The 17,149-nt window shown below is 33.5% G+C and overlaps 1 protein-coding gene across 2 annotated transcripts in view; it reads left to right on the top strand.

The window, feature by feature from the left end:
• The window catches only part of SHOC2 (SHOC2 leucine rich repeat scaffold protein), an 87,781-nt gene extending 71,905 nt beyond the window's left edge, over positions 1-15,876 (top strand). For both annotated transcript variants that reach the window (XM_025880753.2, XM_025880752.2), the window contains exons 4-9: positions 3,989-4,119; positions 8,335-8,523; positions 9,699-9,821; positions 11,666-11,803; positions 12,127-12,244; positions 13,800-15,876. In XM_025880753.2, the coding sequence (XP_025736538.1) occupies positions 3,989-4,119; positions 8,335-8,523; positions 9,699-9,821; positions 11,666-11,803; positions 12,127-12,244; positions 13,800-14,008 (908 nt within the window). In that variant the 3' untranslated portion in view covers positions 14,009-15,876. The remainder of the gene's footprint in view (positions 1-3,988; positions 4,120-8,334; positions 8,524-9,698; positions 9,822-11,665; positions 11,804-12,126; positions 12,245-13,799) is intronic.
• Positions 15,877-17,149: the final 1,273 nt, after the last annotated feature.

Below are 17,149 nucleotides of genomic sequence, written 5' to 3'. Positions count from 1 at the left end.
TGTAATTTAAAAATTGACAGCATAAGAAAGCAAGCTGTCAGAGCAGAGCACAGAACAACTTATAGTCAAAGTTAAGCACTTAAAAGCTAAATGCCAGTGATTGGCAGTGATCAGTCTACATTTATACACAGAAGCTCAGCAACATTGATTTTATTTCTTAGTCAAAATGGCTCAACATTAAAGCAAGTCATGGCTTGATTTCTAGGTTGCAGTTTAGTTTGTGGTAAAACCAATCACTGAAGGAGGCTAGAGTTGAAATCACTACAGGGGATGAATCAGTAAATGTCACACTTCTGATGTCCAGCTTTTTTCCTCACACAAGAGAATTTTGATATTTCATCCTTAATTTTTTTTCACCTATTTTGCTGAGAGTCGTGGATTTTGGCAAAATGTGGATGACCAAACATGCCATGCTCTCAGTAAAGTGGTAAGAGCTTTGCACATGTGAGTTTCTCATCAGAATAGCATATTCTCATAGTTTACATTTTTTTAAAGTTTAATTTCTACCACACCAAAAAAAAAAAGGGAAAAAGAAAAAGTTTAGGAAGGTTGGAGGTACTATTTCTGTTTAAGTAACCGCTAATTTCGGTACTAAAGTCATGTGGCAGTTTCACTGCATTATTTCCATTTTGTAATTTTTAAATTCTAGAAACCTATTCTGATTTTAAAAGTGAGAAATTCAAGAGTTATTTTGCTTTTAGAAGAGAAATTTCAGGAATCTGGTTCTATTTATTGGGCTTTTGAATTGATAAGCATTTAGAATTTGTTATACTCATCTTTGTTATCAGAGAAAGCTTTTAGGTTTTGATGAGAATAAATAATGTTTAAAATATTGTGTTTGTGTACTGCTCTGCTCTAAACAGTGATTGAATAGAGGTGTCAGTTGATAGAGCAAAAATATGGGGTCTTTGTGCTTTACCCTTCTGGCAGATTTCAGAGACTCCTTGGTAAATGCTTCAGCCATTTTATTACATTGGAGCAGGTTTCTTCCATAGGGAAAGCAGTGGTATGAAGGAGAGAAAGGAATGGTGTCTCCCTTGCTCCCCCAAGGTCGACTGCTTTTTCTGTCTTCAACTTCATACAGCAAATTAAAATTCTACCATAAGATTTTTGAAGTTCTTTAAAATCAGACATTATCACTACTTGTAGGAAAATTTCCACGGTTACCAGCCTTGTTGTAGCTGTAGGGGGCATGGGATAGGCAAAGGATAAAATACTGATTTCTTCCCTCCCTCCCTATTTTAAAATGAGAATGGGTCAAAAAAAAGCATCTCATATAATTTTAAGTTTTTACCTTTTGTTCCTAATGGAGAGGAGAACAAACAGTAAAATGCTTTAGCTTCTGCAGTTAAGAAAATATGAATGAATGCCTGCTGTGGGCTTAGCACTGAAACATATTCTTTGGGGAGATAGAAATATATAAGGTTTCTTACTAAAGGGTTTTCAGTCTGTTGGGTGGAGGTAACTAATCCATGAAATGACTGACAACATAAAAACAAGTATAATTAAATGCCATCTTATAGTGAAATCAATATGCAGTCATGAGTCCAATTTACAGGGAGATCAATGAGATCTTGATAGAATGGCCAGGGAAAGCTTCATGAACGAGTGTTTTGGACTCAGTATGGAATAAAAATGCTTTCCATGAGCACAACAGTATGGACAAACAGCATGGGAGTAAGAATGAACATAGGCTTCTGTGTCAAGAGGCGGCAAGCTAACTGCAGTGCGGTCAGTGAAGATCTTGAAGAATGATTACTTGTTATAAGAGCCAGCTGAGTTTGAGTCTAGTTTTGCCACTAACTGGGTGGTGGCTTTGGTAAGTTTCTTCACATTCTCTTATGCTAGAGTCAATGCTTATTACTCTCAGATGGCTCTTATTGCTGCTTCTTAGGTGTTTTTTCATCTCTTTTTTTAATCAGGGTGCCTATTTAAGAATTCAGACCACCGTGCTGTTTTTCCATGATTTAGCTCTTATCTACACTTTATGGAGAAGATGAGCCTCACAATGTAAAGTGTCCAAATGTCTTACCTCTACTTTAGTATAAAAATGTCTCCATGATGTAAAATATTCATTCAAAAAAAGAATGATATAAAGATATTGCAGTTTTTAAAATTAAAATGACTTTAGAATTATAGACTTTTTCTTAATCAAATTTTTTAAATGACAAAGCTATCGAAAATTAGGAAAAAGGCAAGTTCACAGGAAAAAAAATTAATCTTCCATAATTCTACCATGCAGAGATAACTTAGTTTTGATGTTTTCTTTCCATTCTTTTCTAGTTCTTTTTTTACGTTGTTGAGATCATACAAAATGCATAATTTTTCTTATCTTCTTTTTTCACTTAATATCATAGTCTTTCACATCTTGAAATTTTTTGTAACATAATTTTTATAGGTGTAGAATATAGTAGAATATAGACATACACTACAGAATAAAATCATGTTTGAACATATGTATCAGTCATTGTGCTGCATATCTTACACACATTGTATTTAACCTTAGAGCAACCCTCTCAAGTATTTGTTGTTATCCTCACTTTATGGATGAGGAAATAGACTCGTTAAGTAACTTGCCCCGAGTCAAATAGATAACATAAAATTCTTTGTGACACTGTGGTGTCTCCAGTTTAAATAATTCTTCATAGATTCTTGAAAAAATAGGTTGTCCCCGTTTTTTTTTGCCACCACAAATACGACTATAATTAACATTTCGTCGCAAAGCAGATTATTTTCTGCGAACCCAAATGTTAAGAAACATTTGTATCATAGTCAGTGTCATAGTGCAGTGATAACAATATTCCTGCTCTTATTTCTAATCTCTAAATTCTTTGGGGCTTTGGAAAGTCATCTAGTCCTCAGCTTGTTTTTCCCCCTCTCCAAAATTGACAACGTCTTACCAGAATGTCATTAGAAAGATTCAGTAAAGCATCCTTCGTTAATTTAGGAAGCATTTTAAACACAAAATTAACTTGTCTTTGCTAAGTGATAGTTTTTATTGTTGCTTTTGAATTCAGTTTTCTGCCTGTTGGAATCTTACTTAAACAGAACCAGTGGGCGCCTGGGTGGCTCAGATAGATAAGCGTCTGCCTTCAGCTCAGGTCATGATCCCAGAGTTCTGGGATCGAGTCCCGCATCAGGCTCCCTGCTCAATGCAGAGCCTGCTTCTCCCTCTCCCTCTGCCATTCCCTCTGCTTGTGCTCTTCTGTCTATCTCTCTGTGAAATAAATAAATAAAATCTTTAAAAACAAAAACAGAACCAGCAAACTCTTGGCCCAGTTTCCAGACACTATTATAAGAAAGTAATGTAAATGAAAATAGCATACCTCTGGAATAATTCCAATTACAATTCCTACAGGAATTGAAATGCTTGCTAAGTTTTTCTGCATTATAGTTGGCTATACTTATGGTATTTAATTATTAGAATATTTTCATTATCAGTGACGAAGTTTTGGCTTGAAGAAGTAAAGAGTAAAAATGAGCTCGATTTAGTGATTTCTTACAACTTTAATCATTCATTTCTTCAGCAAGAGGGAAAGATGCAGATGATTGATAATTAGATAGGATTATGAGGCATAGTGACTGCCATCCTAGGGTTTCAAGGTTTAATTTATGCTATAAGCTAATAAATGTTTTCTGTAAGTATTATAGTAGTGTTACATCTAAGAAAGAAGGTTATTCAACAACTTTCTGAAAAATGGTCAAAGCAAAAAGAAAGAAATGGGCAAACTTCAGAAAGATCGTGAAAGTCGAAAGACATCAAAATATTTGTCTCCACAAAGTTAAGACTGACACAGGCATCTGCTTCTGTAATTTTTTAAGGCTGGTAATACTGTTTAATTTAAAATTAGAGGCTGACTACACTACATTTGACATTTAAACCTGGCCCATCTAAAAATGTGATACCAGAAGTTGTATTAACAATAAAACAATACAAGAAATTAACAAGTTTATCAGATTAAAAAAATTCCTTTTTTTGTATTCACAGGAAACCTGTCCAGTTTAAGTCGTCTTGGTCTGAGATACAACAGACTGTCAGCAATACCCAGATCACTGGCAAAATGCAGTGCCCTTGAAGAGCTAAATTTAGAGAACAATAACATTTCTGCTTTACCGGAGGTGAGAGGTGGTAAATCTTTACAGCTGGGTGAAGAATTTGATTATTGAGATTGTTTAAATAATGAGTATGCTACGGACATTTAGCCACCACTAAAATAAATATCTGAAGAAGAAAGAATAGGTATGATTATAGGAACATAACTAAGTTTTTCTTTTTTTATGTGTAGAAGGGAGAAACCAAGGTGAGAAATCAGTGTGCTACATTCCCATGTAAGCATCATGTAAATCTTTCTCACATCATTTTGGAACTGACAATAACCGCTATTAAGGAAGAGTTGTATGGTTAATTTTAAAACTCAACTACCCTACCCAGTTCAGTTCTTTAAAAAAGTGCTATAGAAAGATGATACAGGAAAACAATGAGCTACGTAGAGCACACTATTTATTAATCATGTTAATACTGGCTGTAGCACTTCCATGACCCAAATTATACCCTGCTTATACAATAATATTAAAGCCTATTTAGCATATACCAATCACCAAAATTTGTTATTTCTTAACACATTATTTTTAATTTGGTTTTTGTTCTATGAAAAAATATTTTTACTCATTTTGGGCAGAATGCAGTACTCTTATTTTATTCTTTTGCTGCATATTATTATTTTAGCATACCCACAACTTGTATGTTTGCTTATGGTTATTTAAGCATTATGTCTTATTGAAGTATTCTAACAAATAAAAGAATGGAATTGTGGACTTACTGATTGAGCTTTGCAAATGTTTTCTTTATGTGGCCCTTTATTTCTAGTTTTTCGGTGTGTGTGTGTGTGTATTTGAATTAAAAATAAAGGTGCTTTGGGCAAATGTTTTTAGATATATACTATGATTCATAAAGAACAATTTGAGCATATGAAGCTATAAGCATGTAGCAATTAGTTTATAAAATAAATGTATTTAATAATTTGCTTCTAAGGGATACAGAAAAAAGTACCTATTAATTTTGCTTCTATTATTCTGGGTGTTTGGGTGTTTAGAAAACCTTTAGATTAGAGTACAAAAATCAGGTTTTCAGGATTGTATTTTCTAGGATGGACCAGTATTAAAACTGCTATGACAGTATCTCACCTGCAGTTTAAATGGGATAAGGAATAGAATCCACAGATTGTAGAGATAGCCCGGACAACTAGACTGTCTGGATTTTTGTCTTTCTTTGCTAGTGGTAATTTCGAATGGTAAAAATGGGTGGGGTTCTATTGTTGAATGTCCTTTCTTTTTCTAACAGTAATTGGCACAATAATTGGACCTTGTTGAGATTTTTTTTTTTAGGATGTGATTGTGAGCTTAAAATTGACTGCTTTTACAATGTTAATAAGGCTAATATAAAGACTGGGTGTATATTAAATTTCAAAAAATGAGAAAATTTAACTTATTTTTATATCCACTCTAATTATCAGTGAAGGGAAACTAATAGTTATTAGGTACCTCTTAGGATACAGACATTGTGCTAATTAGTTTCACATATAATATTTTGTGACTGAAATTAGTCAAGATTTATTTTTGATAAAAGAATTATAAAGAAGATAGCTCTCTTCAGTCTGGCTGTGGAAGAAGTATGTGTGTGTCTGCGCCCATGTGCACGTATTTAAACTGGCCTATTTTCAGATAGAGAAGCTATGGGGGAAGCCCTTGATTGGCCCTGTCCAAATCTGGGAAAGGATTAAGTCTTATATAAAAGTAGTCTGTGTGCTTTGGAAGCAGCATATTCCTAATGCAAATATGTAATTATCTGCATTTATAATAAGCACAATAAGGAAAACAATAAAATCCATTAGACAGCACTTACTAGACAGTCAAGCTGGGTTAGGCATGCACAATCAGGAAAGTGGTTTCCAATTGGGGCTCATTGTTGAAATCAGAGCTGGCAAAATGACTATATACTTCTCTATTTGATGACTGTCTGAAATTGGACTAGTTTTAATGTAGACACATCTTCTCAAGGTATAAGGCTAGGAGCTCTACATGGATTATCCCATTTAAAATCTTGTATTAATTATTGGGGTATTATCAAATAGGAAGGATAATAAGACTTAAGAGAACTTATGTTTTTGGCCAAATTTGTACCTTAAATACTTTCCTGGGAGTACTATGAGAAATACATTGATTGTCTAATTCACCAAAGGTCATGTAACTGGTAAGCGGAAGACCTAAGATGGGGGTCCAGATGTGTCTGACTTTAGGGAATTGATAAACAGCTGCATAGCTTCATTATATGCCCTAAGAATGAAAGGTTGCAGAGTTGCCTTCTTCTTACCCCTTTTCAGATATCTTCAGGTTTTTTCAAAGAAGAACATCAGTAAAGTTAGTCAGCTATAAGAATAATAAAAATAACATTTTTTCCATGAAACTCAAAACTTCATGTATTTTCAGTAAAGTTAGGATATAGGCATTTTTCTTGAATTGACTGCCATGCAAAGTGTTCTCAGCACTCTTACCTGAGCTCTTCCTTTTATCTGTGTACATCAGTAGACAAATGTTGAAAGCTTCTTAACATTCAGCATAAAGAACAAGTTTCAATTCACCATATAATTATACCTTCAATTACATAGTTATTTCATTCTTTCAGCTGGTCTTAGAAATCAACTGACACCTCAAGTACTAAAGTCTTCAGTTTCCTCCTGGTATACAGCTGATGTTTGAACATTATTTAAAATATACACACATACATACCTCGCACAGCTTGTTTCCTCCCTGCTTGGGCCTTTACATCAATCCAAAATGTTTCTTCTGCTTCTCTGAATATTTAAACTTTTTTCATCCTTCAAGATCTAGCTCACTCTCAGTCTCCTTCCTGCTTTTCCAGTTATTCCAGTATTTCTTCTTTTCTTTAAATTTAAATAGAGAAGGGACTTAAAATTTAAGCACTTATTATATGCTAGAGGTTGTAAAGCTATTTATGTATTTTATCTCTTAAAAAATGTCTTCACTAAAATTTACAGAATAAGGCATTATCATTTTACAAATGAATAAATTAAGGTTTGGAGAAATAATTTGCCCAAAGTTACAAGCCACTGAAAGATAGAGCCAGGATTCAGAATTATTTTATAGCCTATACTAGTGTTTCTCAAACATTAATGAGCATACAAATCACTTGGGAATCTTGTTAAGATTCTTCAATTCTGTAGGAGTAGGACCTAAAAGTCTACATTTCTAACAAGCTAATGTTGCTCTTCCTTCAACCAGACTTTGAATAGCAAAAGCATATTACATATAATTTATTATTGATTATATACAGTTATGTATTGTTTTCTTTTTCCCCATCTGTGTGCTCTAAATAGGGTTTAGTCATTTTAATGGCAGAATTTCTTCTGTAATACCTAAACGCCTAGCACTGTGGTTACATGGTGGGAGGCTGAAGTAAGGGGGTTACTATGTGCAGTAAATACTTATTTGATAGATGCCTATTTCCCTCTGAAATTTTACCATATGGAAAAACAATATTATATAATATCAAGAAGTGTTGTCATTTTCTGAATTTAATCTTCTTTAAAGGAGCCATTAAATTACTGAATAACAGCTTCCTCTGAGTCAGGTATTGTGTTAATAATAATTTAGAGGATCATTAACTCGGACCTGAGTAGGGTTGGTCACAGAGCAAGTGGCAGAGCCAGGACACAGACTCAGGACTGTGTGATGCCAACAATTCTGTTCTGTAAGGTTCTCAACCTGGCCACTCAGGAGATACCTCGTACCCTCAGACATATTTTCTTTATAGGGTGGTGGGTTGTTGTTTTTTTTTTTGGTGTTGTGTTTTGTTTTGTTTTGTTTTGTTTTAGAGAGGGGGGGGTAGGGAGGGGCAGAGGGAGAGAGAATCCCAAGCAGGCTCCACAGCCAAAGGGACTCGATCTCAACACTCTGAGATAACGACCTGAGCCAAAATCAAGAGTCAGACACTTAACTGACTGAGCCACCCAGGCGCCCCTTCTTTATGGAGTGTTCTAAATAAGCTAAAGCCAAGGAATAAAAATCAGATTTCATGAGTTTTCTGTTTCTTGTAAAATCTGGAAATCTAACACTATTGGCTCCACATTCCTATAAGGCAACAGTTAGCTAGAGCTGAGTCGTGACTGTCCCTCTCTGTGAGGCATCACAGATCTGGCCCAGGCAGTCTCTGTCATTTGTTACCTGAAGGCCCTTTGAGGCATCTGTGCCTGCTGCTCTATATTCTATGGAGTGATCCTGTTACAGTTCTAATTCATGTGTTTATTTTGTTTACAGAGTCTTTTATCAAGTCTTGTGAAACTGAATAGTTTGACCTTAGCTAGAAATTGCTTCCAGTTATATCCAGTAGGTGGTCCATCTCAGTTTTCCACCATCTATTCCCTCAACATGGAACACAATCGAATCAATAAAATCCCATTTGGAATTTTCTCCAGAGCAAAAGTATTAAGTAAGCTGAATATGAAGGTAAGCCTCTGTTTGTTTTGAGGGGGAGAAAAGCTACTATTATTAGTACTTACACTAATACTTGTGTTTTCTCTGTTAGTGTGGAGAACAGTTACTTGTTACTTGCTGATTGGGTCTAAACTGATGATCCTTCAGGGCAATTTGTAGTAGATAACAAGTATCTTAGAACCATGCATACTCTTAGCACTTTATCCTAAAGAAATAATCATGAATGTCTATGAAAGCATAGTTGTAGGGATATTTATTGTAGAATTTTCTATTTAATTGGTACCAACCTAATAAAGATTTCATTTTTTAATAGTATATCTTCAGTGGAATACTGTGAAGTCATTAAAAATAGTATATCTTCAATGGAATACTGTGAAGTCATTAAGTCTAAAATAATAGAAGAATATTAATACCAGTTGAAACATTCTCAGTTTATTAAGTAGAAAAAAGTTAAAGCATGCAAGACTGTCTTTCCACACAGTTTTTAAAAACTGTTCTTAATGTGCTTAATTATATATTAAGTAGCTATAGATTTATATGTAAACATATAGCCAGAATTTATTAAAATATGTTTATCTTTGAATATCGTAATTATTTTAGGGATGATCTTTTTTATTGAGGAATAATTGACATTATATTAGTTTCAGTTGTACAACATAATGATTCAGTGTTTGTGTATTGGGAAATAATCACCACACTAAGTCTAGTTAATGTCCATCACCATATATAGTTGCAGAATATTTTTTCTTGTGATGAGAACTTCTTAAGATATACTCCCCTAACAACTTTCAGATATGTAATACAGTATTAACTATAGTTGCCATGCTGTATCTTACATCCCAATGACTTATTTATTTAATTACTGGGAAGTTTATACCTTTTGACTCCCTTTACCCAGTTTGCCACCTCCTTACCTTTACCCCTGGCAACCATCAATCTTTTATCTTTGAACTTGGTGTTTTGTTTTGATTCCATTTAAGTGAGATCATATGGTATTTGTCTTTCTCCATCTGACTCATTTCACTGAGCATACTGCTCTCAAGGTCCATTCATGTTGTCACAAATGACAAGATTTCATTCTTTTTTATGGTTGAATACTGTTCCTGTGTGTGTGTGTGTGTGTGTGTGTGTGTGTGTAGCTTTGTTTTTGTGGTTCTACCGTGGTTACTTCTTTTTGTCTTTGCCAGGACAATCAGTTGACATCACTTCCCTTGGATTTTGGAACTTGGACCAGTATGGTAGAATTGAATTTAGCGACCAATCAGCTCACAAAGATTCCTGAGGATGTGTCTGGTCTTGTTTCTCTTGAGGTGAGTATAAAAGAGCATTTATTTAGAACTCCTTAGACCCTTCTGCAGTTATCTTGCTTATAAAGTTTCCAGTTAAAATAAGCCATTTCTGTTGGGGGAAGATCATAATTAGAAATGTTAGAGCTCTCTCAAACATACAACCGTATTAGGATGATGAGGTATTAACTTAATCTGGGCTCAGTGCTTCTGAATTGCTCCTGTCCACTGAAAGTTGGTAGGTTTGAATGCTATAAAGTATCTTTGAAAGAAAAGGTCTTTAAAATTTAGCATCTTTTAGAACATAGTTTTTCCCTAAGAATCCTGCACTTAATGTCTACCAAAATGATGATGGAGTCCTCAGACTGGCACTGAGGACCTTTCCTATGATTCTGGCCCACTTTTACATCCTAATTACACATGTATGCTCTTATTTAACTAATTAGATTATTTTCTTTGTTGGAAATTTGTGCATATTTCTAGCTCTGTATACATTTAGTCTTTTGCTTTAAGATTTTACTTATTTATTTGACGAGAGAGGGAGAAGGGAGTACAAGCAGGGGGAGGGGGAGAGGGAGAAGGAGGCTTCCCGCTGAGCCGGGAGCTCGATTCGGGGCTCGATCCCAGGACCCCGGGATCATGACCTGAGCCGAAGGCAGACGCTTAATGACTGAGCCACCCAGGTGCCCTGTACATTTAGTCTTATTGTTCTCAGTATCTAGAGTGCCCTCTTCTCATCCCTTTTTTTCCTTTTAAATTATTTTCCATAATTAAAGATCTTATTGTCCCCTCCTTAGTCAAGGATGAATTCTCCTTCTGAGTCCCTAGAATTTTCATCCTTTTGATGAAAAACCTTATAATAATAAATATATATATATTTTAGAAGTTCCTCTGTATCCATGTTTTTAAAAATCTAATTTCTTTTTTAAAATTATTTTATTTAGTAAGGTAAAATAGTAAGGTGTTATGGTTAAAAAGCATGAATTTTGAAGCAAGACAGATATGGGTACAATTCCACTTTTATCTCTATTTATGGATTTAACTTGACCAAGCTTCAGTTTCCTCAGCTGTGAAATGAAGATGATAGTATTTTCCTCAGAAGGTTGGAATTTGGATTAAATGTGATAATGCACACAATGCATTTAGGTGCCTTGCAAGTAGTAAACTCAATAAATAATAGCTATTGATTTTTTTGGTCTTATTACATATGTTTATTTTATTATAGGTGGTATAACGTTACGGGGGGAAAAGGTGGGCATAAAACATTAGCCAGAACCTTATGTAGGTCTTCCCGTTCAGTGTTCTTTTCACTACCTCCATACCAAGTATAGTCTCCCTACTCTCACCACCACCACCGTAATTTCTCTGAGAACAGGAACTATCTTTTTCAGCTACTTTTTTCTCTCTTCAGTATATTAGAGGATGGCTTCCAGTGTAATTAATATACCATAAATAATAACTATTATGTATTGAAATAGGCAGTTTAGAAATTACCTCCCTAAAAATGATGGTTTGTAAGGGGTTTTGAATAAATAAGTGGTTTCCTATCAGATAAACATTTGTAACCACTCAGTATCAAAATACCATTAACTATATGAATTTTAGTGCAAGTAGTTTATTTTACATTTTTTTGTTATAGGTAAAATTAAACTTTTGCTTTCATTAATTTTGACTTAAATAGAATCTCTTTTATTTCCAGTAGCTATGGTGACTTTTTTAAGAATAGTAAGTTAAATGTTATATAAGTGAACATTACTCTTAATATTCACTCTTCAGAAAATTAGCAGTTTAGTAAATTGTAAGCCACACAATGGTAATATATAATTCCATTTCATGAGTTACCAAACACTATCACTAATTTCTCTTAGGTTCTAATATTATCAAACAATCTTCTAAAGAAGCTTCCCCATGGTCTTGGAAACCTTAGGAAGTTAAGAGAATTGGATCTAGAGGAGAACAAATTGGAATCGTTGCCAAATGAAATTGCTTATCTTAAGGATTTACAGGTAAAACATTATCCTGATGATTTTATAGTTATATGACTATAAAGTTTTTAGGGTACATTCCAAACTGCACAATTTTCTTACAAATTTGATTTAATTCTTTAGAGATTTTTTATTATAGCATTAGGGCTGAGTTTTATGTTATGTAACTATCTGCTTTTCACTTGCTAACAAATGATACGCTTTGAAAGTAAGATTTATTGAGTGATTCTTACCTAATCTAATTTACCTATTAATTTATCTTATTAGTTTAGTAGATGTATTATTTTAAATTTGTATCAGTAGTAGGAAATATATGTGTAACTATCTTTTATTTTATCTTTTAGAAATTAGTCTTGACAAACAACCAGTTGACCACCCTTCCCAGAGGCATTGGTCACCTTACCAATCTCACACATCTAGGCCTTGGAGAGAACCTACTCACTCATCTTCCTGAAGAAATTGGTATGAACCATTTGGATGCTTGACTCTGTACTGATTTGCTCTCGTGTGTTCAAGCAGCATCTCAGATAAATAGGACAGATCTGTTTTTGTCACCTGATGTTACCTCAGAGTCAAGATTCTCTCTCTCTCTCTCTTTTTTAAGTAGAGTCCCAAGTGGTTGGTTGGATAGTTGGTTTTGGTTAGGTTTCCTCATGGGGTGTTAATATTGCATTTGAGAATATTTTAGCCTACTTCTATTTCCAATATGTTTATTTCAGAAGAGTTATTTTATATTTCTTCCATTTAAAAATTACACAAGCCTGAATTAAGCTAGTAATGTCTTATGCCAAAAGAACATTTCCTCATGAGATTTTAGGATTAATTTTAATATTTGATTAAATTAATATTTGACAGTACTTTGAAATTTTCTAAGTGTTTCATACCCATTATTTCATATAATCAATGTGACTACCTTGAATTTTAGGCAGTGCAAGTTGTAACCCCATTTTACAAAGAGAATTGATCAGTTGAGGTCACATTGTAGTTCTTAAATTAATAATTCCATGTATTATGTTCTTCCATCTATACCATGCTGTTTCAGAGGCCCTTTAGTTTAGTGGTTAAGAATGGGTTTGGAGTTATAATGTAAATTATATTTTAATTTAAAAAAATGGTTTTGCGGTAAAATAGATCTTTCAAAATCTAGCCATGCTGCTTATTGGCTTTACGGCTTTGGATAAGGTATGGAAACTCCCTAAGCTTCAAGTTTTCTACTTGTGTGAAGTAAGGATAATAGTACTAACTTCTAATAGTTAAAATTTTAAATGTAAACATCCATTGCCTTGGTAGCCATTATTTTCATTAGTCTTCTGCCTACCAGTATCAAATATCACAAATTTTGAAGTTTAGAAATTAGAAAACATGGGAGGCAACTTCATTTCTAGTATGTTTATTCATCTGGCCTCATGTGATTGTGGGAGACATTTGCTTAGAAAGTGTGAATATCCTGAGACAGTCTAAGATAATTTTTTTTAAGATTATTACATAAGTTGACTTTTGGCTTATTGCCAGATATGTGTAACTCAGTGAAAGATTTATACCAAGTAACAAAAATCCTTCCACATGAGAAATTTATTTAATAAAAGAGATCATCACATTGTTTATCACAGGGAAGTGATTATAGGCACTGATTCACAATAAACTCACCTCTGGAGTTTTGAAAAAATACATACCAGTGCCAAGCTGTCCCAAACAGAATCTTTGGGGATGTAGCATGTGTATTTAAAAAATACTTTCCAAACTTGAAAACTGACCATAAAGGAAGAAATTCCAATTTAATTGGTATGGAACATGACCTGGACATCAGAGTTCTTTAGATCAGCCCCACTTGATTTGAATATGCAGTAAAATTGAAGATCCATGGTTGTAGAGTTTTAAAACTAAGAGAAGAGAGTAAGAGGAAATGTGTATTCAGTATATATAAGGCCCAGGATAGCATCAAGCCCATTTGAACTTCTAGAATAGTAACTAATTAAAAAAAAAGTAATTGATTTTATTTTATTTTTTTTTTTAACAGGTACACTGGAGAACCTAGAAGAACTGTATTTGAATGACAACCCCAATCTACATAGCCTTCCCTTTGAGCTGGCTCTTTGCAGCAAGCTTTCAATCATGAGTATTGAGAACTGTCCACTCAGTCACCTTCCACCTCAGATCGTTGCTGGGGGTCCTTCTTTTATCATTCAGTTCCTAAAGATGCAGGGTCCATATCGTGCCATGGTCTGATACAAATCTGCTGGTCCCACACACTGTTCAAAAATAGACTGCCATTAATGTTTCATATCTATATCTGTATCTATTTATGTAGATATTGATATATTTGGCAGATTTATAAAGACTGCATTATGTGTTTCTGCTAATAGAGGAATCATAGCCATTTAGATTTTTTTTAATTCTGTACAAAAGGCTTATATAAGTTTTCTTTGCTGAACTTGATGGATGTTTTTCTGTTGTGTAATATGATATGCCAGTTTGCTGAAAACATTTGCCAACAAATTATGACGTTATTAAATTTAAGGGCCAGAGGTAGTATAGTTAGATATACTTTCTCTTAGCAAAAATAATGGATAATTTTGTTGCAATTTTTTATATACATTTTCCCCTTACCAATTGTCAAATCATTGTAGTATTATAGGCCCTAAAGGTAGAATTTTTCTTTAACTTATTTTGAAATTTGAGATTTAAATTTTATATATTGTTTACAGTCAGAGTAAATCACTGGGGTTTTTTTTTTTCTTTTGGTTTGATTTGCTCTGTTTTAATCAGTGAAATCTAGTTTATGTCCTCTGCTAAAGAAGTTGCAGCAGCTGGTTTAAATATTAAAAGATACTTGCTTGTTGAAACAACTGGCAAGTGAAAAGATACAGTCAAAAATTCTAGAATTCTTTTAATTGTGTTTCTCTGATCAATTGTAAAGCAAAATATCTGAAGTGAGTCTTTAGGTTGGGGGGAGGGTATTGAGACCTTTTCTAGTATAAATATCTTAAGTTTGGGGGAACAGAAACTTGTAGTTTGGAAGAGTTTTCACTCCTGAAAGTTGCAGAATGACAAAAACTAACAATAATTTGGCAAAAAAAAAAGATACACATAAACACACACATTCTATATATGTATATACAATGCTATATAGATATGTATTTATTATATCATAAACTACAATAGGTAACTTTAAGGATTTCTCCCTAGCCTTGTACAATGAAATGAATGTTTTTCTTTGAACACTGCAATATATGTATGTTTCAAGGTTATTTAACAGTGTACTATGGTTTTATATCTTGACTTGCCTTGTACATCTTTCAGTTCTGGAATATCTGCGTCTAAGCACAATATCTTCACACTGTGCTATATTGCTGCTGAACTAAATGCACTTTTCCCCACATGTGGGGCACTGGCTTCAAACAATTCAGTTTAGTACCATTGATTTTAATCTCATCTTTCCTTTCTTGGTAGGTGTTAATAAAATTATGGAAAAGAGGCACATTGTATAGAAGCCATTGATAGTTCAGTGGAAGTTCTGTAAGATGTGCATGTGCTATTTGATATGTTTTCATTTGCTTTACTGCTTTTAAGGCTAGCAGTACTGTAAGTGTGTGCCCCTTAGACAGTAATCTTACTTTTGGTGGTGTCATTCTAAGTCAGTTTAATTACTGGAAGAAACAGAGCAAGTGCATTCTAGATATCATCCTAAAAAACACTTCATTCATATAATGAATATTCTGTATAATTAAGTATTGCTGCTTGGTTTTCTTTTTTTTTTTCCCTCCATTTAGATGGGCATTGTATTTTAAATAAAACCATTTTTGAATTGACGCTCTATTAAAATAGAAATTTGGAGTGTTTTGCTTTTTCTGGCACTCACAGGACTGAGTTTGAGGTAGAACCTGTATTTATAATTGGCAATTTTTTAAGGAGCAAGTAAGAAATGGAAGGCAGGTGAAGATATAAAACCCTAGAATGCTTAAATGTGCTGTAAAACTATTGTAGATGTCACTGGATTTTACCAAGTAATATCCTTTTCTTCTTTTTTTCCATCTACTGTGGCTTTTCAGTTAAAATTTTGTTTATAAAAGGAATTTGTTTATTACAGCTCTATATACCTATGTGTATGTGTGGTTTTTTAAAAACATCATATCCAGGTGTGTTTATATATAAAAATGATGGAACTTAAAGTTTCAAGGAAGTAACCTATTTTTTTTTTTTTTAGAAAAAAAGGTTTCTTAAAAATGAAAATAGATTTGGTTTTTGAAACATTTTGCTTCCCCTACCTTCATTTATGTTAGTCTGCAACAGCAGTGCAGAAGGATCACACTCTTACATGTACAAGTATTGTTACAGGCAAACCATACATAGCTGAGGACTATAAAATTTTTCTAAGAAGTATAAAACATGTCCTTTTTATGGCTGCCGCCTTGTAAGAGCCAATGAATTTCATGACTTCTAACAAGAAACTAAAATGGACTCTTAATCAAGATATTTAATATTTAAATAGTTTGAATATATTAAGGGATATTGTTCAGTGACTATATATGAGCTAATACTTTTCCTGAAACCAGTGGGACTAATTGGCATATCCAAACATTTTCCTTTCTCTTGAAGAAATCAGGTTTAGTCATTGCTCCATAAGGCTCAGTAAATTAAAAAAAAAAAAAAAGGAATGTTATAGAACGTTACATTGGAAAAACATTGCTCTAAACTTTGCTTTTTGTTAATATATAGTAGCAAAACAGCAATGACAATGTTAAACGGTCCTTTTGTGGTAGTATAGTACTTTTTAAATCCAAAATGATTATTTCATACAGAAAGAAGGGGGAGATGCTAAATAATTTATGGACTTGATGGATACACATGAAAACAAGATAGAAACTCTTGAAGGAGAAAATAAACATAAAACATTTATTTGTACTTATATTAAAAGGTGGATGATAAATTGGAATGAGCTCTAAAAATGTAATTGCATATTTCTAATTTATCTCATTGTAAAGCCTGAGTCGTTTAAAATGGATGAACGCTTATACATCACAATTTATGTAGTCTTTCTGTGATAACTTTTGTTACAACTTTTGCTTTTCATGTCAGTTATTGCTATTGAGTCCAAACTTCAGATCACAAAATTTGTAATTGTTTATCAGCAAGAATGGCTTCTGCTGAAAGTATATAAAATGGGACATTTTGAAATGGAAAGGAGCACTAACAGTCATTATGTTGGGCCAAACAGCCATACATCAGAACTGCCTCTGGAAACCAAGGTTATATGGTTACTCTTGCATGATTAAAATTAGATGAAAACAAATGGCATAGTTTATAAATAAGCAGGGGAATAAATTCCTGAAATTTTCAAATTTCACTAAATGAACAACTTACAAAGAA

This window comes from Callorhinus ursinus, unplaced genomic scaffold (assembly GCF_003265705.2).
Source record: "Callorhinus ursinus isolate GAN/ISIS: 27379988/994484 unplaced genomic scaffold, GSC_fseal_2.0 scaffold20, whole genome shotgun sequence".
Taxonomy (NCBI): Eukaryota; Metazoa; Chordata; class Mammalia; order Carnivora; family Otariidae; genus Callorhinus; species Callorhinus ursinus.
This window is presented reverse-complemented; position numbering and strand designations above follow the sequence as displayed.